At 45.8% G+C, this 26,245-nt stretch overlaps 2 protein-coding genes across 2 annotated transcripts; both read right to left on the bottom strand.

The window, feature by feature from the left end:
* Positions 1 to 1,056: 1,056 nt before the first annotated feature.
* On the bottom strand, positions 1,057 to 3,542 carry LOC125775168 (tektin-2). Its single transcript, XM_049445715.1, has 3 exons — positions 2,197 to 3,542; positions 1,904 to 2,126; positions 1,057 to 1,827 (listed from the first exon to the last, which is right to left on the bottom strand). Exons 1-3 carry the CDS (start codon positions 2,838 to 2,840, stop codon positions 1,405 to 1,407), a joined length of 1,290 nt encoding a protein of 429 aa, XP_049301672.1. The 5' UTR covers positions 2,841 to 3,542; the 3' UTR covers positions 1,057 to 1,404.
* A 21,308-nt stretch (positions 3,543 to 24,850) lies between these two features.
* On the bottom strand, positions 24,851 to 25,817 carry LOC125775183 (trypsin 3A1-like). Its single transcript, XM_049445736.1, has one exon. The coding sequence runs from the start codon at positions 25,767 to 25,769 to the stop codon at positions 24,960 to 24,962; it is 810 nt and encodes a 269-aa protein (XP_049301693.1). The 5' UTR covers positions 25,770 to 25,817; the 3' UTR covers positions 24,851 to 24,959.
* Positions 25,818 to 26,245: the final 428 nt, after the last annotated feature.

Below are 26,245 nucleotides of genomic sequence, written 5' to 3'. Positions count from 1 at the left end.
TTTGTTTTGTTGCTTTCGTTTGGTATTATTCGCCCATACGGTTCCATCAACCGGATGTTTGTCTACACGGATGATAAAGTGTATGCAAACGCGCTAGGACCAACCATTGGCGAACGTGAAAGGTGCAAAAAAGGGTGACATTCCCTTACATTGCGTTCGGATATACCGTGATATTAAACCACAACTGCTGCAAGGGAATATTAAATGGAGGGTGTACAAAGGATTCGTGAAGGTATATCGGTATAGCATTTAGCGTTGTTCCTGTTTATGTAGGTCTGGTCAACCTGCACACACCATTGACAGTGTTCAAACCGCACACGGTCGAATCGAACGATCGATTGGCGGTGGTGAAATTTATGGACTCGCCGATCACTCGGTAGGATCATGTTAACGCACTCACAACACAGTTGGCATCGGGACCGATCGTACATAATTTAACACTTAACGCGATAAGGGCCGAGTAAGTACGACTAATTTTTCCGTAAATTAGGTATGTGTGTGTTTGTGTGATACATCAGCGGAGTGTTTGAATAAGTTAGCAAAACATTCAATTTAATACTTCTGAAATCAAGTAGCTCAAGCAGAGGAATAATATAGAACTATACTATAGTATACATAGAAAAGGTGTATTATTTCTTGAGGATTACCTCAAGAAAGATCTCTAGGGAGTTTGAGACTATTCCTCACTAAACAACCACCGTGCCTTTCCAAATCGATCATACACCACAAGCTGACGGAATATGGCGCACATTAAATGGGTGCCAAATGGGCTAACAACTTATTTTCGTTCCCGTCGGAAAAGCTATAACTCATAGAATTTGGTTATAAATCGAAATTCTGCACACACACACACAAAAAGAAACAACTAAAGCATAACCAATTCGGAAAGATATTGAGAAAACCCTTACATACGCTACCACTGAGCTACCGGTGGCCATGGATGTAAAAGGAAACGTGATTTTATTATGCCACTTTATTTTTTGCTCTTTCCTACTACTCAAGATAGTGCAAACGACGGTTGTACGCTGTCAAATTCGACCAGCAAGTAGTGTATGCTCATATGGTTATGGACTGTTTTATTTCTATTTTGTTTATTGCTTCAGCTTCAGGTGCGCAAAACAAACTTCACTTTCACGTCCGTGTCCGTGCAGTTGGTGCACCCAGCGAGAAGGTGTACTCCGACCGCAACTGGAGCTAGGTGTTGCTGCTTGGTGCCGATAGGCCGAGGCAAGTGTGAAAAGCATAACGAGCGATCTAAAAACAAGCCGCAAACAACTATATTGGGAAGCCGATAATCTTATTGATTGGTTCCAATTTTCTATGACGCAATAATTTTGGAAGCAACGTTCCCTAATGCATGTCCCTAATGACGGGTGCTGAAGCTGGGTGCCAATATAATCACGTCTATGTTTTGGGAATTTCATCCTCCACGCGTGACAAATGTATGTTGCGATCCGTTTGCGTTGCTAGTCCACCGAACTCGCCCGTCTTTAAGCGTCCGCGTAAATCCAGCGCCCGGATGTCGGTCATCAGCGAATGCTGCTTGTTCTGCAGATCCTGATCGATCTTGTTCGCATGATCCCGCAGCGCGTTGTACGTCGTCTTGGTGGCGTCGATCTTGGCGCGCAGTGTTTTGATCGTGTCGCGAAGTTTCTGCACCTCATCGCACAACCCATGGTACGATTCATCGATGCACAGCTCCATGCCGGAACGTTGGGCACGGTTTTCCAGGCGCGTTTCAACCACCTTCAACGCTTCGGTCTTCTGATCGTGCGCACGTTCGAGTGTTTCGATCTCCCGGAGACATTTGGCCATCTCTTCCTTCATCTGGGGGGGAAAAAAAGATGGATAGCCGAGTTTAGGCCGGGGATGAAGATAAGCCATAATGGACAGCACCGTATACCTTCCCGAGCTGGTACTCGAGTTCGTTCCGTGCTCGTTGCGTTTCGAAGATTCGCTTGCGCAGTGTGTGCGCGGTACGGTCCTGCTGGGCGCGTAGAATGTTGCGAGCTTTCTCACGCGTCGCAAACAGTGACTCCCGGATGGAGAAGGAATCGGACAGTGTGCTTTCGGCGAGCGCCACCAGCTCTTCGCAGTACTCCAGCCAGTTACCGTACGTGCAGGAGCTGAAAGGGAAACGGAATGTACTTAGCAAAGATGGCATGACAGTGGCGGTGCGCTATTGTGCCAACGTACTCCCTGGGGACACGCGTTGGATCCGTCTTGAAGGAAACATCTCCACAGTGCTGGTCCACCTGCAGCTGGTGCGAATCGATCGATTGCGCCTCATCCTTATCGGTCAGATCGAGCTCCAGCTTGAACTTGACCTCCTGCAGCCGATTCAGCTGCTCCCAGGCGGCTTGGTTCTGGTCACGCAGTAGCCGCTGGTTGTTCTCCACGATGCACAGCTCGTTCTTCAGCTCGGTATCGCCATCATCGTAGGTTAGCTCCGATCCCAACCGACAGTCCCTCATACCGATACACTCCGTCACCACCGTCAGCGGTGTAATGTGACCGTCCAGGTCACGCTCGGTGTTGGACTTTTCCTCCTTGAGGGCCTGGATTTCGTCCACCGTACGCTGTAGCATGATGCGCATCTTCTCCCGCCAACGATCCAGCTCCGCCACACGATCGGACAGCCGGTCATTGTTGTGGTACGTGTCCCAGTGCGTCTCGATGCGGGTTTCATTGCGAAGGTTGCGTGCCGAATGCCGTAGCTCGAACGCATCCGAACGCTGCGTGTAGGCTACATTTTTCAGCTGGGTCAACCGGGAATGCCAATCCGCGAGGCTAAGATGCTGGAGCGGTTTCTCAAACGTAACTGCGGCTTTGTTGGACATGTCTTTGAAGGGACACTCTTACAAAAAAACACCACAAAACCAGGAAGTTCCGGTCACACCAACAGAACAGTACGAAGTGAAGCAAATCCTGCTTTTTCCAGCCGAAAGCGTTGTTTACCCGGCTACAGACGCGACTACTGTTACTATGATTCGCTGCTAGGGAAACGTGTTAGGTGCCCTCGATATGCGCAAACACATATTCACCACACAGCAACCTGGCGATGGATTTCAGAACAACTAGAAATAGGTTGAAGCATCGAAGCACGCGATACGTTTGGGTTGTCACTTCACGGAGGGACCTACAAAATTTGCACCCAATTTGTTGGGTTGGGTTTCGACAGTTGATGAGTTATTAGACAGAGTCGTCGCTGTGCCGTAAATCAAATGCCACTTGAGATTTCCACCTTCTGGCGCATCTCCACAAGTACTGGTTTCGTGGAAAGAATCACAAAGTTTTATGATTTCGTTTCGAAAGTTTTTAAATATATTTCTTTGGCCATCGTAACTCGGTTAGCCGCATCTGTCAAAACCGAAGTCAGCATGAAGGGGGTTTCCCGTACCTCAGCAATACGAGGTGTCGATAAATCTTTTGCATACTGGTGTCGCTTGAAGGTGCACTGGGCGATAGTCTCCAAGATAAGAAGCTCACCTCGTAAGCGACCCTCGTCTAAAATCTCCACGTGGTGTTACCAATTCCTGGAACTAATTTTTCCCCCTTTACTCAAACACCGGAATATCTATTTATGCGTGCGGGATTCATACACTGTCGGTATGGATACCGCGAAACAGGGCATAAAACAGGTTTATTGCGCTTGCTGCTTGGTTAAACACTAGCGAGAAATAGAAGGTTTTCCATGGTTCTTACTCCCCTCGGTAAAAAGGATACCCGATAAGGGATCGATTGTTGGAAGAGGAAAAAAAAGACTGGAGTTGTTTAGTCGAATCTCGTATATTACACCAGGCTGGTTTCGACGTCACTGGCATGCTAGTACCAGGGAAAAGAATGGGTTTGATTGATACATGCGTTGCGGTTCGATACATATCCATAGAGCGGGCTCGATTAGTTCAGAAATATAACCACCTTCTCCCACCTCACGGGGACCACCCCTCACCGTACCTTTCACAGTTGTTTACTTAGCAGGTCTGGAGCGGTACCGTTTTGTTTGTCGGCTAAAAACTCCAATGTGATCCCCCGATATCCGTGTGAGGGCTTTCGAGACTCTCAAAGATCTTAATCGATAGGCTGAGCTGCAACTGTGACCGAGTGGAAAATGGCGAGTACGCATTGCGACTGTCCAACGGATTACGATACGCACGGGGTGGACTTCCCGCCACCGGGCAGTTGACAGGCGGCACGAGACGCGGGCGTGAAAGTAACCATTGGCGTGCGACTGATACGCGTACGGCAGCCGCTGGTCAGCGTGTGGCCCGGTCAAGCGTCCGCGATGTGTTCCCTGTTGAATATTTGGCCAGCTGCCCGGTGCGGGTCCGTGTGCGCTATGTGTACGTATCGTACCCCAGCGGTGAGCTACTTCACTCCGATCACCTACTTATGATATCGGTCGCGAACGATCTGCCTGTGCTCCCCCGGCACACTATCGACATGTTTGCCGCTAATGATGCATGCATGCTGTTCTCGTCCTCCACCTTCCCCACTTACAAATAGCCTACCCCAAAGGTTTCGGGAGCTGCTGTCCACCGGAATGGGTTGCCGTTTTGATTGAGCAGTTTGTTTGAATCGTCAGCGGCTCTGAGAAAAAAAAACACGGGCCACACGAATGGAGCGTGGCGGTGTGTCCAGTTATCACTTGCACCTTTCGAATGGTTTGCTGTGCCAGCTGCAGACCGTTTGGAGGCGATTGTGCAATCGAATCGGGGTTTGGGTTAGACAACATGCTACGCACCATTTTTCCGTTCCTTTGTTGTCTTGTTCTAGCACGATCTTTGAACGGGGGGATTTTCGTTTCGAGAGGTAATGACGTTTTTAGAACAAGGAATACTACATTCAAATCTTGTGTAGTACGGTCTGGAGGGGATTTGATAACGGTCCTTTCGTGTGAAGATTGGTGCCGCAATGGGATGCCCGTTTACTTTGGATTGAAATTTTACTTAAGCAAATATTATTACGTGTCGACATCTTCAGCACTATAGCCACCCACTTAAAAGTCAATTGATGCATAAATAAGCTTTCCATTGCCCATTTTCCGATGAGAGCAAGATTCGTAGTCCGTTGGTTCTTTTAGCGAAGGGTGGGGAATAGAGAAGTCATTTGCAATCGTATATCTGCGTTGCGTACGTTAAGGGCAAACGGAGGTAAAAGTCGAACGATTGCAGTTCACCAGATAAGCGTGTACCAGAACCGATCGACACAGAGACCTGGACGTGTTACTGACCAACGCGTTTGAACTGAACGGTGCTTGGGTTTTAGCAGGATAGAATCGTGGTACATGATCTGCTAGCGCCATGCCAGGTGTCCGACCACCTTCACACCGATCACTGGTTCGAGCCAGAAAAAGTGATAGTGGTGTGAAATCGAACACTACCCTTTTGGTACACGGTGATCGGGAGCAGATAGAAAGCAATGATCAGTACGCATTAATCCGTATCCTAATATGTCGTTGGTTGGTTGCTCCATTGGAGCAGCATCAGTTTTTTTTTCTTCGCCTCCCTCTACTTCCTACCGGGATGCATAATCTTCAAGGTCTTTCTTTATAGACGACGGCAAAGCTAACCTTTCCGTATGCACCCATTGTGATGGATTACGATGGGTTTGGCACATGCCCTGGTAGGTATACCTCGGTGTGACATTAGAACACGGTTCTAGCCCACCTACCAGGAAGATGATTGAGATTTGAGGTACCACCAGGGAATGGACCGCGCATACCGAATCGGATCAAACGCTCACACACACACAAACGGTGAATGAAGCTTAGTGCAAATGTCTGGTGCAAAGTCAACAAAATCCGATCACTTCCGCCGGCACAAAACCATGCGATCGTAAGGCGCTCGGAAAGCAATTAAACAATCAATCGAACCTCGCGTAAGCTTACTGGTTGTGACGCAGGTTTTGGGCGTGCGATCGTGTGTGCGCGCGCGCGCGCGTAAAGTGCAAGTGTAGCGAAACACATGTCAGTGCGCTGAGGAAAGATCATTAATCATGCTCACACTCCCGTCCTGCGTCGTACCCGTGTGCGGTGTGTTCTCTGCCTCCGTCTACTCCGGTGGTCAAGATAGAAGCGAGAAAGAAGAATCGTGAAGCGGTTAGAAGCGTGCTGCCGTATTGCTAAAGGGGCGCGCCACTAGTATGCTGGTGAATTTGGGCAAATGTCAAAAAGGTGAAGCCAACTGATTTATTACTGAAGCTGAAGTCGATACCTGAGTGGAGGGGGTGGTGGTGGCCGGAAGGAAGGAAAATACGGTTCGGCCTATACGAGCTACCGAAGCTTCTACTGCAGACAGCCAGAGAATAAGGGTGCTCGATCAAATTCACGCCTCCCGGTGGGGTGGCTATGTTTAGTGGCGTTTTGTCAAAATAAGTGTGTCCCGTAGGCCAATGTTTGTTGGATCTCCGTAAGTTTCCGAAACCATCGACCAACCTAGCGGAGATCACGCGTATGTGTTTAGAGTTGACTTTTTTTTTTATTTTAGATTGAACGATGCTCAGTGGCGATAAGTTCGATAGTCACGCTTGGATGGATCGGTAAGCACCGATACTAATGATCGTGGCGCGAGTTCGAATGGAGATCGATCAAGTCTCCGCTTCTGGTAGTGACTACCGTGTGGGGTCAGGGCGGTAATAGAGCGATCAGACGAGATCGGTAGAGGTAGCAGTAGGTAAGCGAAACATCTTAGCCTAATGCTATCGAGGTATGGATCTGTGGATGTCGTCTGGAGTTTTGAAGCGTTCGCATGGAAGTTGTGCTGTGTACACAGGTAGAAACAGGAGGTCATTAAATCTGAATAGCTGCAGGTTGATGATGACGGTGGTGCTCTGCGATTGAAGGGTTCGTGCATGATAAGATGAGATCGATGAGTAACTGAAATGAGATCATAAGAAGCGTTCAATATCCAGTTAGATATTGAACTCTCCTTATGATCTCACAGTCCAGTTGTTTTGATAATGATTTTTACTTTAATAAATTATAAAAATAAAGCCTTGAGTACAAAAACAAAAATCACAATATGATTAGTCTCATGTTGATCCAATTCGACTGTAAATCTCCTTAAGCGTCATCTAACAGTCGTTTATGATTAGACGAAAAAAGCAAGCTACTCCAAGCTAATCGAAAGTAAAACATACTCTACAGAAAACAATCTTTAATTACTTTGATAATAATTCACGATACTCGACATAAATGGTGCATTTATTGCATTTGGCAAATGAATGGGTGTACCAAGCGTGATCCACCTGTCCGAACCAACCAACCACAAGATACACCGTTCACACATGTGCACGCGCGCAATTAGAATGTCTCACAGCCGTGGCAAATGTTTCGTTACCATTTCTGCACGATATCAACCAATGCGCCACGGACTGCAATACATATTGGTATCGTCGCTCGCCATACCGAAAACCCGGCGCCAGTTGCAAATTGAAAGCAAATCGGTCGCGATCCAATAAAGATAAGCGGGTTAATTATATTGTAGTGGTAATTAAAAGGAAAAATTAGATTACCCTCCCCCACCCAGTGTGCCCGTGAAACCATCGAATCTGGGTGATCCCAAATGCCCGGTATGCCACTTTTTCCCCCGGGGCTCTGCCCAAACCTTGCGCGACTCCGGTTCGATGTAGGGTTAGAAAACGCCAACCTGTTCCACGATCTACGCCACCGTTCCAGGCGGTCGTATATTTCCACTCTCGCTACGGGAGAGAACTTCGGGAAGATATCAATCGGGGAAACGGGTTTTTTCAGTTTCAATTAAGCGTAGCCATACGACGATCGAATGTACCACCGGTGGTGGTCCAAAAACGGTCCTCCTTCACCGTGGTCGTCACCGTCTCGTCGTTGTGGTTTGGAAAATTTGTCAGCCTCCACACGGCCAAAGTTGCAATGTGCAGCGCTGGCTTTTGCGCAATGCAAACCTTAGCATCGGGGTGGGTCGGTAGTTGTAGTTTGTGGCCTCCTCCTATCGCGATGACGTACGAACATCGATCGAGGTTTGTAAAATTACCGACCGCACTAATCGTTGCACCCTTTGCCACCCCCCGCGTTGCACTGTACCAGCTCCATTTCCCCTTTACCCCGCCACACGGTATGATCATCCCACGCGTCCGGGTGGCAGTACTGTAGTCAATTATTCAATCACTCAGCGAACATCGGGATCATAAATCAGGGCAAATAATGAGCCTTTCCCGCTGTACCGATCCATCTGTTTTCCAGCAGTAGAATCGACCTGTACCATTTATTTTGTACAGGCCCCGGGTTCGTTTTGGAAAAAATGTTATGGAACGAGAGGGCGAGCAAGGGGCGATTGAGAAGCAATGTAAATCGCGAAACGCAATGAAAAGCGTTGAAAATGCGAAATTATGTAACGAGAAATTGATCATATTTGAATATGTCAGCAATAAACCGTTTCCACCGTTGTCGTTGCCGTTGTCGTCATCATCATCGCTGTCGTACGGTTCGACGCAATATCGAATGTGCTTTTTTCAATGCGAAAGAAAGCAAATAATGTCTACGAAACTGGTCCAATCCGACCGCAAACGCACAATGAATATCTGCTGTTCAAACTAGCACAAACCTTTTCTTTCGTAGAATCCCTCGACTCTGGCAAGAAAAACCTGAACAACAGAGACGACGAACCTTGCTTAGTTTGCGAATGCTTTCGGTTTCATGAATCCCATTCCATCCAATGATTCAATTGGCCACTGATTTCGATACATGGGTTGGAACAGAATTAGCCGCAACATGTGAAACTGCATGCAGCTTGTCGCTTGTGTTTGTTGGATTTCAATGACTTGTCTCGTCTCGGAGTTTCTTCGCCGGATTGATTATTTGTGTTTGATCGAGAAGAAAAGCTCTTCGCATAATGTTAGGCGCATGTGTGGAAACTGTTTGTGAGAGGGTTAATACGCCACACTGCAGTTGATGCGAGGGCGGAGACCGCTAACTGTCGACTGTTGCTGCCGGAGTTATCGATCATGGTTCAGGAAAAGGAAAAACAAGTATTTTCTGGATTTGTTTAGAAAATTTTGTAATTGTATGGAAATTTGTTTTGTATCCGCATATAAAAACTTGGATAATGATCGTGATCGATTATAAACGAGTATTTAAAAAAAATGAAATTTGAAATAAGTCTATTATTTTAGGCTTTATTTTAAAGCTTACAATCCCTTACAGGCTTGATAACATTTATACTAAAAAATATTTTTCTTTATGTTGCCCTAATACAAAGCATTAAATACCATACCGAGATCGAGCATTTACTTTTCAATCCTCTCGGAACAGATCATGTCCCAAACGTCCTTCACTTAGCCTTTAGAATGTCCTCCCAAATACTATCGTATCATAATTTCCATACAACTGTCACCAATCAATGGATCAATCAATGGCGGAAAAGTGTTGCATTGACAACCCTGCCAACCCCTAAAGGTGGTGCAACATTGGTGCGCACCATGACCGGTAGACGAGCGGACTATCATTAGACTTTGTCCGGGCACAATCCGGACCGGGCACTAATCAGGCAGGACTGATGCCAAACCAAAACACCCCGACCCGATCTCATTAGACCCAAGCACGAACATCATGCAATTGGTCGAAAAGCGTACCGTAACACCTGAACACCGAAGGTGCACCAAAAACAATATCGCCATAAACGTCTCGTTGGCTGAGTAATAAAATTGTGATTTGGCTACTAGCACCAGTTTACTAATCAGTTGCGGGTGTTGCGGCGTGGTCAATTTTTTTTCTTTCTTTCTGTTTTTGTACATTCGTTTTTTATTTGCTCTTTTTTTCGCGGTTTTTCCAAAGTGAATGCATACGATCATGGTGTGGTGTGTATGGTTTCGTTGCGCCCTCTGTCTCTGTTCTCCCTTTTCAATCAGGATCATAGTTAGGCAGCAGCAACACCGATTCGGGACGACGCCCAGCACACTGGTCAAACTGAAAGGTAATAAGCTTAATTTATTTGGCTACTAGCATTTTTCGGTTGCTCGCGCAGTATCGGAAAGCAAAGCAATCGCGGGTTTTTCGCTTTTGTTTAAAGCTACTTGACATGGGGCGCGCGCGCGCGCTCGCGATAGGGTCGCAATAACACCCTCTACACTTTGGGCCGCTTGCTAACCTGCGTCTAATCGGGAGGAAACCTGATCTGGGTGACAACTTTTTGTGTGCGCGTGTACGATTTTTTTCTCTTTCTTCAGTTTCCCTCCTTTGCTTTGCTTCCTTTACGCGATCCCTTTTGGGGCCATTAGGGGTGATTTTTCTGCTTCATCCACTACCGAACTTCACCGGTAGTTAGTGTGACCGATATCGCGGGCTAATGAATGACTTGCTGGGACACTCCTGGCAGAGAGAGAGAGGAAAGAGGTTTGTTTGCGGGTGAGTGACCGGTTGGCACGTCACCGTAACGCTGTTGCGGGTGGTGTTAAGGGCGCTTCGTTGTCGTTTGGCGCACTTGCGTTTTGCGCAATCGTCCCCACCGTCCGGTGTAACGGTGTCAAAGAGTGATACGGTACTTTACGGTAGCCATTAGAGAGCCCCAGATTACCACCGTTACGCTACCACCGGGGGAGGGCTCTTAAAGGTTTGTTTTTAAGCAGCGCTAATAGAACGAAAGACTCGTGCGACTCCGGGTGTGACACAAGCGACGAACCTTTCTGGACTGGTTCGATACGGCGCAGTTAGCACAACATAATCAAAAGGTCATAAAGTGTGTGTGTGTTTTTTCTTCAGAAAACATGTCTGTTGAAACAAACTATTTCACCTATCCGTTTAGACGAAACAGAAAAAAAATCGAGCAGCAGGAAATATTAGATACCACGGGACAAGCCTGACACGAAGCGATCAGAAACGAATCTAAATTATTGATTTAACATATGCCACCATTTCAGCAGCATAGAGTAGCTCCCGCTAGCGATCGATGAAATGCCATAATGTGTTGGAATTCATGTTTTTACGCCAGCCTCTCGCGAGACTAGCTGTCAAACGGTCCCAATACCGGTTCCGGCGAAAATCTGTTGCCACCCGAAACCCCCGCCCTGTATTAGCACGTGGTGAGTCAGACAGCGGTGTGATACGATTCTTGGCATAGGCAAAAAAGTACAACAAAACTAACCCGAACCACTGATCTGAACCGCACGTGATGCATGTCGGTTGATAATTTGTAGCCGCGGTTGATGTTTATGTGCGAGTTGTTCGCCTGATTGAAGCATAATTTATTCATTAGAAAATGTTTGCCTGATGTGAGAAAAATCATCGGGATGAAATGATTTAATGATCAGCCGGAGCGAAGCGATGGAACGGCTTGTGTGGCAAGTGTCGATTTACTATGATTCGATTAATTAAGGTGTACTTGCCTGTGCTTGATCATTTCCTTGCCGATCGATAATGTTGTTTAACGCACGATCGAGTGACAAACCATTTTTTCCTCGCAGGGAGAAGTAATGAAAAACACCAAACCAAATACTTGAGGTATGTCGCTAAGGTACTTCGTTGTGCAGCTCTTTAAAAAAAAATCCGGGCAACCTGGTCAACCAAACCGGACTCTCTTCGGTCATCGGTGTATCGGGGCGCCGTGTGCAATCGCAATCAATACCCCCTTGACAGTGCTATTAATTATCGTATTATGAACATGCGCGCGTTCACATTACCTCGAATCGAATTCTGCTCTTGTATCGAAGTGAAAAGCAAAAAAAAAAGTATGCGGGAACTAATCAAATCAAACCAGTTTCTGCGTGCACACTGGCAGTATATAGAGCAACATAAAATCGTACCCGATGGAGCAAAGGAAGAAAAAAAAATGAGCAAAATATAATCACACTCAGTGCAGCAAATAAATCGAGCACTAAACATACACACGCGGGTCGCGAGGAGCTCGGGCCGGTCAGTGTAATTCACCCCATCAAATTAACAGCTTCATCGGTGGACCACCGTGTGCGCACATCTCATTACGCTATCGCGGTGTGCGAACCGAGACGTGAAGTCTCCTGGTACCATGACCAGCACAACCAAAGTAATGGTGGTGGACGTTTGCAATTGTAATTAATTTAAACTATCTCGCGCGTGTGACTTTGGAACACTCGGGAACAGGGAGACGGGAAAAGGAGGGAAAATCTGAAGAAAAAACAAAACAACACTGTAATGTTACATAGAAAAACGCGTCATTTTACGCGCCACACAGGACGGCACACAACATGTTTTGTCCAAAACGGGTTGGATGTTTAAGCAATGGATGAAAGGTGTAAAAAAAAATTGTTCGCACTTGCAGTGGTTTTTTGTCTAGTTTAATTATGATATTTAGTAATAATTGATTGTTCTTTTAATGAATTTGAAGATGTATATATGAAAAAAAAATTCTTCTCTAATAATGAATAATTGCAAGCGCAACTTTTGCTTAAAGTAAATCCAGTATGGAGTTCCCTGTAATAGGCAACGTAAAAGAGTTTTTTCCTTCCATTTTGCCTTTTTGCTTCCCACAGCTGATGCCGCGGGCAGGCAAATTAGTAAATCATTTGCAGCAAATCTGTCAACAATCTTTTTTTCCTTTAATCAATGGCTCTTGTTTTACTCGGTTTTGCTGCACTATAGTTGTCTCGTTGTCTTCGAGTTACCGACAGTTGACAGGGGAACAAGTTGAACTTTCCATTTCACTACTACCAGATCTCGTTTGTACCTCAATCGAGTGGAAACAAAGCAAAAAGAAAAGAATTGGAACAGTTTACCACGCTTTTTAAGGTGCTCGAGAACAACACATTCGTCCGTACGCTTGTCACCTTCAATCAAATGAGTACGATCGGTTCAGTTACTCGGATGGTGGTTTCCAACTGGAAGATGTCAACCAAGATCGCATGCCGCGCTGGGCCCATTGAGTAATCGTTGACGCAAAAAAGTCCGTCACGCCATGAAAAGATCAACCAACGGTCCATAACTCCCAGAAGGAAAGCACTGATTTTACTCTAGATTTTGTGGGATTTTTTTTTGTTAGGTTCACCCATCGACAGGGTGCAAATTCTTGTCTGTAAGCTTCGTGTAGAACGTGCCTGGATGACCGCTCAGGGGGATGGCTTACCAGGGCAGATCGATTGCAGTTCGATTGTGAAATGAGGTTATGATATTTAGACTTACCGTTTGGCAGTGGTTGAATTTATCATCTGCCATCCGAGACGCGACGTGACGGTACGCAGCAAGCACAAGAATCGGAGCAGAAGTTCCACCAGATGGAACAGTGTTTTGGGGTAAAGTTTCTGGGAGTGAGACTGTTGCGGCGAGGTACAGTGTAATGCAGGGATGATTACGGTACGTATAAGGTCGTCATTGCCGAGGTGCCATTGATCCGTGTTTAGAAGCTTGTACAAATATTTTTGATCGGCCGCAACCCTTAATTAACCCTTAACGATCTATTATGGGACGGTAATGTACGACTTTATTAAATAATATTCAAGAAAATTAAAAAAAGCATTCAAGCCAAAAATTTCTACTACGATTTTGATAAGCCTTAATTTGAAATTATATTATATTTTGCGCCTTTACAGCAGTAAACCAAACATAGATCGCTTTTCACTTAAGGGTTAGTTGTCAAAAGCGTACCCCAAAAACTTGCTGCCCGTGGTGGTCAGCATCAAAAGCTCTCCGGTGCCGCATCCACCGGGTCACCAAATCTAAATGTTCGTACGCTCCGTACGCTCCCACGACACCCTAGCATTCGGGCCGCTGTGCAATAATCAAATAATGATCGCATATTGATCATTCCGACGCACGGAATTGATCGACAGCCTTCTATCATTTATCCCTTTTCCCGGCGGCTTCGACTACAGTGGTGCTTGTCTCGGGTCGGCATAGTTCAGGTGAAGCGCCAAACAGTCCGGCGCTACCCGTACCTTGCTGCTGCGTCATTCCTTCGTTTCGAGCTCTGGGGGGGGGGAGGCAAAATTTTTCACTGTGTTGGTGGAGCTTTCTTTCTTTGTGCGTGCTCCCGCGAGCTGTATCGGGTTTTTTTCCCTTCCTCACAGAGATGAAGCTAGCCGTCAGCAATTCTACAAATTGGTGCACTAGTTCGGTTCGCGCTAAAGCACAAAGTTTTTAGAATCCCTTCCACCAACCAGCGGCTTAAGACGTTTGAAAATTGGGTTAGACCAGTCTGCACTACAAAACCCGTGCCCGAAATGTAAACGCCAAAGTACCAACGTAAAGTCAACAGTTTGATTGATTTTTGACGGAATCGAATCGATTCCAATCGGCATACTCACCCACAGCGGTGTGCGTGCGTGCTATTCGAGATGGTTGATCTTTTTGCCAAAAGCTATGATTAGATATTTGCCGGCATATTATAGCACGCTGGCGATTGCGACACATTCTGCGTTTGTTGCATATTGCTGCCCAGCTGTCAACGGTCAGGATCAAAACCCGCTTTTACTAAAATGTGTGTTTAAAGGGTTTTGTTTTCTAGGCTGTTCCATTTAACCGTTTCATAAATCACAGCCACCAAAGACAGACAAAAAAAAACGTTCCGGAAACGGTAGTGGTCCCCCCATCAAGTCTCACCAGGTGACGCATGTGTAAATGTGGTTTAATTGAAGGAAAGTGCGCCGACTCTCGGTATGGTGCACCGTGATTTAATAATTTCGATATGTCACCGTGCTCTTTCGCGTGTCAGTGGTTTTTTTTCTACCTTCGTTTCTTCGAAAGCATTAGACACAAACGTTGCCCTGATATAAGACCTACATATATACATACGTGCGTCCGACAAAACCTCCTGTACTGGGTGCTGGATCGGTCTTTAGACGTGGGGGCTAAATGTTAAAACAATAAGCGCCAGGCTAGAGATATCCACCAAGCCGTACCCAACCGGGCCAGAGTTCCAGGTCTGACATCGCGTGAACATAACATAATAACGCTACGGTGCATAATGCATGAATGGCTCTCCTGCGTCCAGACTGCAAGCGGTGGGGCCAGTGATCGAAGCCAGGTGAACGAAACTTCAGCTAAAACGAGACGGAAACGTTGGGGAGCTAGTGGATCAGAAACAATAACAGAACAAAATAATATATCGCATAGCAAAAAACAAACCACACGGTGGCCACCGTGTTATGTTCGGCCAACGTCCGGTCACCACCGGTGAGTGTATGTGTGTGTGTGTTTATGCTTAATGCTTTTATGCATTCGACTCTCCTTTTGCGCAAAACGCTGCTTCACTCCTACGAACGCTCCAGCGAACGCTAGAGTTGATGCAGGGATATGGGAAGAGGGAAAAACACACGTCTGCGGAGTGGTACACGTATGCAAAGTAACGTAAACATGGGCCGGAATTGTGATCGCGATTGGAGACTCAATTATCGATGAATGATGAAGTAACTTGCTCAAATCGACAATTTAATCGAATTGAAATGGCAATAGGAAATGCGCAAAAAAAACCCCTATTGCTTGCGCACACGCTTGCGGTGGTAAGCATGGTGCATTTGGTAAGAGTTGGTGTTTTGTCCACTCGCACAAGTCTTTCGGGGTGCGCTATCCGAATCTAGACGGTGGACGGTAGAGAGAGAGAGAGAGAGAGAGAGAGAGAGAGAGATTGCGCAATAGACAGAACGAATTGTTTTGCGGTTTGTTATTTCTTCTGGGTGATTGTTTTTTTTTGCTTGTGAGGAGAGTCATCAAAGTGATATGTTTTTAATTCCTTATATGTAGAGTGAATCATCGCTCATGAAAAAAAATGTCATCTTCAAGTGAATTAAATATTTACATTTTTTTAAATATAAAATCATGTTTTCGTAGAGCATAAAATGTAGCATAAAAACATATTCTTCTCTTCATTTAGAGCAACATCAGAAAATAAAACACCATGATTAGTACTATCAGCAATCGATGATCGTTCTCACAGATCGATCAATATGCCCGTCAATTAGCCGCTTTGAAACGGTTCCTTAAGAGCGGATAGAACACATTCTTTTCCAGCAACAACCAAAGAAACCTGTAGCCCGCAGAATTCTTAAGCAAGCAGGTTTTTTTCCATTCTCCCCACCATGTGCTGGTGTGTTGCTGAGTCACGAAACGTGTGTTGGGCAACGCCGCAGTCTGTCTAGAACGTCTTCCGAATCGTTACGAATCGATCGCATTTAAGCGGCGCCTTCGCCGATGCGGGTACCAGATCGAAATGAAGCATATCGTTTATTGCCTAATGATATGATTGAATTCGACTCGAATTCATAACGAGGATCGATTGCAAAGGGGGGGGATTTTATGTTTTATAATATTCTTTCACCATAAGTACCATATCGTCCGGTCTCTTAACCTTACCACCTGCTTATTACGTGTTCGATCGATGGTGCGTTTTTTCTCTCATTTTCTTAATTCCCATTATGTACGATAGTAATACACCTTCCACAGCATTTATGTTCGAACCTGATAGAGAGAGAGAGAGAGAGAGAGAGAGAGAGAAAGAGAGAGGAACCAGTCAGAGTATTGGGTATGTTTGATCAAAATTTATGATCATTCGATGATTTGTTTAATTTAGATAGCCAAGCAACTTACGGGTAGGATGAGTCGGATGGTTCCACATGATATACGACTTGTTTGACGTTGTTTGGCTGCAAACAAAGGTGTAAAATGGACACGGCATCCACGGTGCTTCTCTAATTGGTAGGATCAAGTACATAGTGCTGCCTGGTGCGATCCTTCCAACCTTTCACGATCGATGGAAGAAAGTTATCGGTTTGGCAAATATTGGTTTGGATCCTGCACCGATGAGAGCCTATTTCGTGCAACCTACTTTCATTCGCCGTACTACCCTTGGCCTCGTTTTTTTCTTTCTTTCGTTAGGCACCAAATCCTGGCAAGATAATCTTTTCGCTGGCTGACACGATCCGACCACGGTTGTGGAACGGACAAACAACAACGCAAAACCGGTGCGTTTCGGTGCGCTTATCAGTGCAAACAGAGAAAAAGGTTAAAAATACCTGCCCCTATCAGCCACACGGTTAAGGGTTGTTCGTTCGCTCGCAACTTGTTGTTACCTGTTGGCCGTACCGATAGCCGTACCGGCAGGATCACTCTGCGGAAGTTCTCACACTTGCCCACCGCCAGTCCAGTGCAAAGAAAGTTCGCTGGGAAGAGTCCACTGTTCAAAAAAGCGAAAACTCAAGAGGAAGAAAAAAAATTATGAAAGAAAACACCAACTGCGCCGTCTGTCAGGACCCTCGGCGCGAACACACACACACAATTGGTTCTAATTTTCTTCGCTTCGCCCAACGGCAAACGGGAAGCGGAAAGGGAAGCGAGGATCTGGGGAGGTTGGTTACTGTTCGGAAACTAGCATATTATAACAATAAATTTAACCCCATTTATTGTAGCGCAATAAAGCGCAATGAAATAAATATATAACGAACTTCTTTCCCACCGGTCGGCTGGTAGCGGCCGGAACGAAGTCCCCTTTTTCTCTTGCTTGCACGGTCACAACCAAGCGCACTAGTTTTTTTTTTGGGTTTGTAGAGTGTTGAAGATGGTTTTGGAGAATTTCTTTTCTTATGATTTTGTTTTCAGTTGTTCGATTTTTTGAAAGGAAATGGTACCACCGCGGTGAGGTATGGATTTTGATTAGGGGTTGATTTTATTTACCCCTAGAAATTTTCTTTAACGGAAAGAAGAATTCAAAGTGTCTCAAATTTATTGCTTTCTTTAGTAAGTTTCTGGTGTGATATGATGTGAAAAGAATTTAAGAAAACATTTAATGAAATGAAATGCAACTAATGCAATTTTTGCAAAATACCAAATCAATCGCGTTTAAATCTTCCTCAAACCGACAACAACACATTGTCAACTAAAACCTTTATCCACCCTTTTCGCAGTTCTTATCTGCCCTACGCAAACTGAAGAGCAAATAAAGCTTCCTCGAACTTCTTCAAAACATCCTCGTATGAAGCCATTTCGTAGGAATAACCGCTGCGCTCGTAAATTATCCAACCCCACATTTCCATTTCAGGTTCGCATGATCCAGATTTACGAATTCGGGGCTGGAAAAAAGAAACGATTGCCTTCTTTAACGATCGTTACACTTTCCCGGTGGAAGGTTTTCGCACGTTCGAACCACCATCGATATAGTTATTAGTGTTTTGCCTGCTTTTTTTCTCTTCTTTCGCTACCTTTTTCTTACTTCCATTAAATTTGTTCTACGAGATCATTTTCCCAAACCAAAAAAAATAAAACCCCCTCGGTAAGGACACATTGCATCACAAACGACACCGTTGGTGGAAAACCGTTGCGTTTCGTAGGTTGCAGAATTCACAAATGCAGTCATTTCATTGTGCCCGATTTATCGTTCAATTCGGCGTTCCGTTTCGGTGTTGATCAAACCTTCAATTAGGCAACGACGCGTCGACGCCCGGATACGGATCATTTGCGAAAATGAGGCCAACACTTCCTACCATTCCGATACGAACGGTTGTGTGGCAAGTGATTAATAATGCATATATCCCGTCGACCGGCATTAGCATACCGCATTTGCAGCAAGAATAAAATAAAAGAACCCTTGCGCTGGAAGGAAATCTTACACGCTCTTAATATTTTTCCTCTCTTAACTTCACCAGTAACCTTAAGGCCACTTTTTAATAAACGCAACCCCTCTTTAGCCGCACAAATGAAGCAATGAAATAAATCCTGTAACTGCAAAAACTGCTCTGATTCTCTTAAGTCACAGTGCAATGCGCAAAGTGTTCACAAAGTGCAGCGCACACACGCACACCGAAAAGGGGGCAAGGCAGTAGAAATGATTTACATTTCCTTGCTGTGTCGCATCTTCCGAATATGTTCCTTTTTTTTGGTGGAATGAAATGTCCCTTCGATGTCGGTACCCGCCGGGTATATGCTAATGGGGTTTTAAGTATGCAAATTTACCATCGTTCAAAAGGACACTTTGAGCGCGGTTCGCCCTTCCGATCGCTTTCCGATCGTGAAAAAAAGGGTGCAGTTCTTAGCCCGTCGCGACCGCTTTACAGGAAACGAAATGGCGTAGTAAAAAAAAGATCATAGTCCGATAGCGTTTCATATCGTTCAGGTTATTTTGACTCAGCAAGTGAAGTGGTTCTGGCAGCCTAGTGTAAATGAATATTAGCACATTTTTGCTGGGAAACGAAGAAAAAAAAATCCCACTCATCGCACAAAGATGAAATTGAGCAACCACTCGAGCTGTTAGAACTGGAAGTGGAAAAGTGAAACGCTTCTTGCAGTGAAGCGCGTTTACTCCAAGAATGTTCGATGTACCTATTCAGGCAGCTTCTTTTATTTTTCGGCGTGGTTCGTTTGCAAACGCGAGTAGTTAAGATGTTTGATAACGTGCCGTGGCTTAAGCGCAGCCGGTCGATGAGCATATTGCCCCATCAACACATCTTCGAGGCCATCACACCACTTGCGGGGGCGATCAATGATGGATCGAAGCGGGCGAGAAAGCAACGTCAAAAAAACCACGCTCATCTTGCACAACCTTCGTTTTCGATTCGCCTTTTTCGCCTGTGCCGCGCCAGATCGTTTAGGAATGTCCTCCGGGGTAAGATTTTCTGACCGTAGCGCACCGCGTCTTCATCTTTCGTGAAGTTTTTAACGTTCCGTGCGAAGTGCCCATAGAAGAATGGAGTCATAAATTAGATAACGCGTAAACGGCATAACCAACACAGCGTCGTAGCCAGTTGTTTTCCACCTTCACGCTTCCGCGACACCCCGGCCGGCCAAGTGACGATGATGTTCTCATGGTTTTTGTTCACCACGAGATGTGATAGAGGCGTGAGAGACTTGTGTCGATCGATTAGCGCGCACCGGCCAGCTTGTAGGTCATAATTGTCCGCACCGGGTGGTTTTGCGGGTTCGCCTTAACGGGCGTGTGTAGATCTAGAACCACACCGGCAGCTCGTTTCGGGCTGAAGATTCAACCCGCCCTACCCCAAGCCAGGTACGACTTTAACGTCTTAATAAAGTGCACCCCTAGTCAGTGTTCAGGGAGATCGCGTGATTTATCGATCGTCTTCCATACGGCTTGAAGACGCGGCCAACACCTACGCCCAACCGGTGCGTTGTGAAACTGGCTGCTCTCGAAAATTCCCACAGGCACAGTAGGGAAGTCCCCACGCCCCCCTGGGAAGAATAGGTCAGTGATCGGTTGTAAATAGTACGCATGGAATAGCCCATCGGCCCATCAACGACACTACAGGAAGCCCAATTAAACATAGACTAAACCTAAAACAATGCCCAACCAGCACGCAGTGCTGCGTTCCTTTTTGGGTGGGATGGTACGTTCGTTCGCTGGCCTCATTCAGGTCCTGCCATTTCACCGTTAGCACACACGCCCGCAACAACCCACCCAAAACGAAAAGAAGCTGTCCAGAATTTAAAAAGCATTTTTTTACGGGATGTTACCCGTTTCGCGCCGTATCGCATTACGGCGGACACGATCCGTGTGGCCGGTTTTTGAGCCCACCCCGCGGCAACCCCTCCCCCATTTACGGTGGTCGATTAAAAGTAGTTAAAAATGTTAATAATACACCTGAGCTTTGGGGTCCGATCCATCGGTGCCCGCTGGATGCTGGGGGCCTGGGCCGCATTTCGTCACAGATCAGAAGCACCGTAGATCGGGTGAGCTTCTGTGCGGACCTTCCGGTTCGTGTTGCGAGCTACGAATTTAAGCCACCATCGAACCGGACGTGCCGGGAAGAAAGAAAAGAAAAACATGACTCACTCCCTCAACCCGAAACGCAACGTTCGCAAACGGGTCTATTCCACTATCGGTGGCCGCCGATCTCGAGCCGGGCCACTTACCAGCATCGCCAAGTGAAAGACGCGCCACACTCTCCCGGATGGACTGGGCAGATGATAATGGTAACCTGGACCCCGGTGCAGCCCGATGAATGTTACCGCACTCTGGGCGTATGGACGAGCGCACGGCAAAACATAATCATCGCATATCCCTGTAATATCGTAATGCCTTGCGACGACGACGCACCGCCATTGGTACGTGCCTTCGATGCGATCGTGGTGCGTCCACTGGACCATGGTCCGTGGTGAGTGGCTTTTCCGGAGAGGTTTTCGCTGATGATGAATGAGACGGCGTGTTTAGCGAGACGACGACGACGGCGCTTCCTGCCGAACAAGTGAGGAAGTGCGCTCTGAAATTATCGTACGACTGTTCGGGTGGGTTGCCGAATCGGATTCATGCTACGTGGGTGCCTACCAATAGGCTACTGGTTCGGATGGATGATGGTGGTGAATGAGTAGCAATAACAACAACAAACAGTGACTGGAGTCTTCCGCCCAAAAGGGTAGCCTAAACTAGGTTAAAGCATCAAACAAGTCTAACCCCAGCGCGGAATGGGAAGCCTTCATCTGGACCGGTATGCGGTCCATCGCTTTTATTTCAATCGTACCAAACCCGATCGTCTATTATGCGTCCTACAAAAGAGCATTTTAAACACAATAATCATCAAATGTGCACTATCGCATTCGTACCATCGCTAAGGGGTTGGCACAACCATTCGTCGCTCATGGTGCGGGGTGTTTGCCGATTTACGTTGCGATCGGTCTTATCGGTGCTATCGGCGTAAACGGTGCTGATGAAGTGGTTTAGTACCCGAATGATGCAATCGTATTCGGGCGCAACCGTACCCTAACCAAGGCAACCGTCCGCTGGAGGCAATGTTGAAGTTCACACCGAAAAACAGCTAGCAGAACTACGAGACCGGTGTGTCCCTTCGGTGGCCCCCATTTTCTTGTTCGCGCGCACGATAATAAGCGATCGATCGATCACGGAATGTGAATAGAAGCAATAGTTTGCTAAGATTCGCTTAGCTATTGGGTTTAATGAATAGTCTAGTGTTTTCATTTTGAATGCTTGATTTTTTGACAATATTTAGGGCCAGTTGATTTTATTTCGTGCAAGGAAGAAAACTAAAATAAAGAAATTGGATTTGATGGGGCTTATTGCAGATTCTCTATTATGAGCTAGTCATACTTGCAAATGTGTTTCCTTTTGTAAAGTTTACGCTTAACAACTTATTAGCCCACTCAATTTCTGCCACAGCCTGTACATGAAACCCCTAACAGGGCGTTCTACTTCTGAACCTGTTCGATCGACAACAATTGGTACGATCATGGCCCAACCCACCGGCATCAGGGCGGCGGCATCGTAGCTTCAATCTTCCTTTGACCGGTTGCCGATTCCAAGGTGCCAAGTCCTTTGCTGCTTCCTCCACCACTTACCGTTCCAAACCGTTCTGTAGAACGTGCCCTTAACCCAAGCCACCGGGAAGCACCGTTCGAGATCACCGTGGAGCATAATTTCTGATAACGAACCAACAACAAACCGTCGGTCCGGCGCATTCGTCCGCGACCTTTTCTCGCTGCAGTCGGCTAGCAACAGAACACACCAGATCACGAAATGGCAGGTTGTGTACGCGAACCGCCCTCTGCCAATTTGTAGCCGAATCTCCATCGCGTGGTCTAAATTGGTGCGATCTAACCTCAATTTGTTTGCGCACCGTATGACTTTCTGGCTCTGGGAAGGTTTTTGGTTCATTTTAGCTTTTCTGCCTGCGAGCTACGTTGCTTATTTGTTGAACTCGTTAACACCCTTTCGACACTGGCGCTTAGAATAGCAAGCTCAAGGCGAATGCAAAGTTTGCAGTGCAGTATTTTCACTTTAGCAAGAAAACGATAGCTGCGCATAATTTACTCACATTTAGCAAAACACTTTCCAAACGACTTTAACAGGTTCACTCAAATACGCGCGGAAAAGGTGCATAAAACAGTCGGGTGGATTTATTCGTTACCCCTCTTGACACTCGTCTGGAAGAAAGAAAAAAAAACGGTTAGAACTCTCAGCAAGTCCTGCTGCAGAGTGGCGAAAACAGGCTAAACTATTCAAAACCTTGCGCAACGAGCTCAGTCGAGCAGTGGCGTGGCGTACCTTTTCAGATTTTATTTTTTCACCATTTGCACTCTACCCATGGTGGCTTTCCCGGCCGGCTTAAAGCCATTGTTTGATACAGATTTTATTACCAGCTGTGTGTGTGCTGTTGGATTGTTGCTGGTTTGCTGGCGATACGGACACCAGGCAGTACGACACGATCACAGCCCTCTCATTTAGCTGGCAAACTGCGATAACGCACAGCACTGAAAGTTGCACAAGACGACCCTATTTTCCAACTCTCAAAAACACGCACACCATACAACGCTCCGCTAGTCAATTTCCCCACGACCCTTCGTCGTCTAAATTCGTACGAATTTCTGGTTCCGGAATTTCTTCCGCATTTCCCGCGCGTTTCCGTATACCTTTAGCCCATCATTTTTACCCCCCTCTTTAGGGCTGATGTATATTTCAATACAATGCTGAACAACCGATCCGGAAGGATCGCGCGGGAATCTCGGTTGGACCTTTTGCTTTAATTGCATCGTACACGGCGTACGGTGACGCTACCCCTCATTACCATTAAAATTGTTACCGGCGACAAATCGAGGGAAGCAACAGCAGAAATACCGTCCCGAATTGTATGTGTAGCACATTCGGTACCTGATTGCGCTGCTTGGAAGGACCTTGAACACTGGGCACGCCGGTGTGCCGGGACGACGGGTCTCCCGGTCTTGCCGGAAACCAGAATTTTATTCCTGTTTCCTGATGGTTGAAAATACAAATCCAAAAAATAACAAAAACGAGAATGAAAAAAAAAGACACCGAACCAGGACCTCGGAAAACTCGTTTCCGATCCACGTCGAACTGCAAATCAGCAAACCAAAAACACTAATCGCAATGGATCGCACAATTGTACAAGGCGCACGTTTGATGGATTTGCTTTCAATTCCCCGTATGTGGAGGTTGGTTTGGTGCTTAAAAATGTTTTATTTATAGTTTTTTTTAGCTTTTCCACCCATAAGAAACACCTTCCGGAAGCAAGCCCGGAAGGATGATGGTGTGCGAGTGGCATCGGATAAGGGTTTTCGGCGGGATGGACCAACCGAATCCGATGTTTACCTGTGGTTCGGGTGATCTGGTGTATTCAAGAGGGATGCTGTTGCTTCAGCACAGACGTGTTTGGTGCGTCCCCCTTTCGAATAATTAATCTGCATGACAAGGCACCTTGTGTCATCTAGACCTTTTTTTTTTGGCGTACTACAATATTTTTCGCTCTCGATGACAACAATGCAAGGTTGGAAGAGTACTACAAAAAACAGGACACTCTCATCCTGTTGCATTCGTGTGCGAACAGCAATCGGTCATACCGGGGCTCTTATGTTGTCGGTTGTGCAGCAACTGTTGGTTTCGGTTACTGCTCGATTATTTTTGCAGCAGGAAGTAAAAAAGTTGGTCCACAACTTCCCAAAATAAAAAACCGCCTTTGGGATAAGGATATGGTGATGATGATAATTTATGTAACGGTCAGGTAGCAAGTTGTCCCGAGGAAACTGAGCGATTAGGTAGGATAAGATACAATGGGAGTGCTTTTAAAATAAGAAGGAAAAAAAAACAGCCTGAAAATCTTACAGAGTAGGTTTAAAAAAAAGACCCAACCGGGTTGGTAAAAGTTTGATTAATTTATGATAATTTCATGGAATGTTAGGAAAAGTTTTAACGGTTATTTATCTACTTCAAGCGCGAACGCAGATTCGTGGGAATCGTATACCCTCAATGTAAGATGGGCTTTTCCTAAGAATATAAAATATGCTAATTTGTGTTAAAGGATCTTTCAAGAAAGGAGCGTTTTCTGTAGTATTTTAAGACATCGATTTTATAACTAGCAGAATTACGAGAAAACTGTTACCATTTACATAAGTTTAACTCGTGATTGACGATATTTTAAAAAATGATATTCTTCTGCCTCAAAATTAATCTTATGCAATAATAATTTTCGGTATTTATTTTCATTGAAAAGATCGAGTACTTATTACTTACAACTTAAAGAATATACAATTTAACATCTTTACGACGGATTTCCTAATTTTCTCCACAAAGTGTCCGTTCTGCAGGACTCCCCTCAACATGGATACTGTTAACTATCCAGTCGCGAAACCACGGTATGGACATGTATATACCGGGGTTGTTAGGTCTTGCACAACCGCGTCCGTAGAAAATAATACCGGCAAGTTTACCATCCACCACGAGCGGTCCACCCGAATCACCCTGGCAACTGTCCACCATACCTTCTTCAAACCCGGCACAAATCATATACTGCCTCATTAGTTCTTCATAGGCCTTCACGCATGTGCTCGCCGGCAGCAGGTTGATTGTGGCCGCTTTTAATGTACTATCATGACCACCTTCGAACGATGTACCATAACCCGAAATGTAACCGGGTTTCCCGGGAACAAGCGCATCGACTGATGATAAAAGTTGTAGGCACTGTACATTTTTGCTAAATGTTAATGGTTCCTGCAGCAGCAACAATCCTATATCGTACACAAGATTGCTACTTTCAAATAGCTCCGGCGGCACTATCACTTTCTTTACTTTCAGCCTTTTGCCGCTGCGCGGATCATCGGAACCGACAACAATTTCGTACCGTGCTGGATCGAGCGAGTCAACGCAGTGATAGGACGTTATAATCCACTGTGGTCCGATGATGGATCCACCGCACAGTAAAATACCACGGTAAAACAGAGCAGCTTGATAGGGAACGTCTTCGATATGCACCTTAAAACCACCAACAATCATGTTGGTATCATTACCCTCGCTGCTGCATGCCATGGGTGGAATCAATACTGCAGCTAACACTGCAATTCGTAGTATTTTTCGCAACACGCACATTGTTCAAAGGAAGGAAACACCTGAATGTTTGCCAATGGCACAGAAAATATTATAATATAACAGTAGAGTAGTACTGACCATGGAACTAGCGCAACGTGATCGTCACGCCAATGTTTAAAGCAGTTGCTGTGACCGATATGCTACATGGCAAACAAATAGGGTGTTTTAAAGTATAAATACCTTCATTTCTTACGGTTCATGACCGGGTATAAAAGTGCCTTGATAAATGTGTTAAAACGGGTTTCTGCGTATAAGAACCCAAACATTATAGCAAGGTATGCAATCCGCGGTACAAAACGTTCAAATTAGTGAAATTTGCTCTGCAACATGGATACGGAGTAAATTACATTAAATATCCGTGATTAAATCTTCCACTTAGTAAACTCTAAAGAAACGTAGATAATATAAGCTACTTTGAACTCGATTGTAAATCAATCTGAAACATCACATCAAGCCTTCATTCTATTAAAAGCTCG

Source organism: Anopheles funestus, chromosome 2RL (assembly GCF_943734845.2).
Source record: "Anopheles funestus chromosome 2RL, idAnoFuneDA-416_04, whole genome shotgun sequence".
Lineage (NCBI taxonomy): Eukaryota > Metazoa > Arthropoda > Insecta > Diptera > Culicidae > Anopheles > Anopheles funestus.
This window is presented reverse-complemented; position numbering and strand designations above follow the sequence as displayed.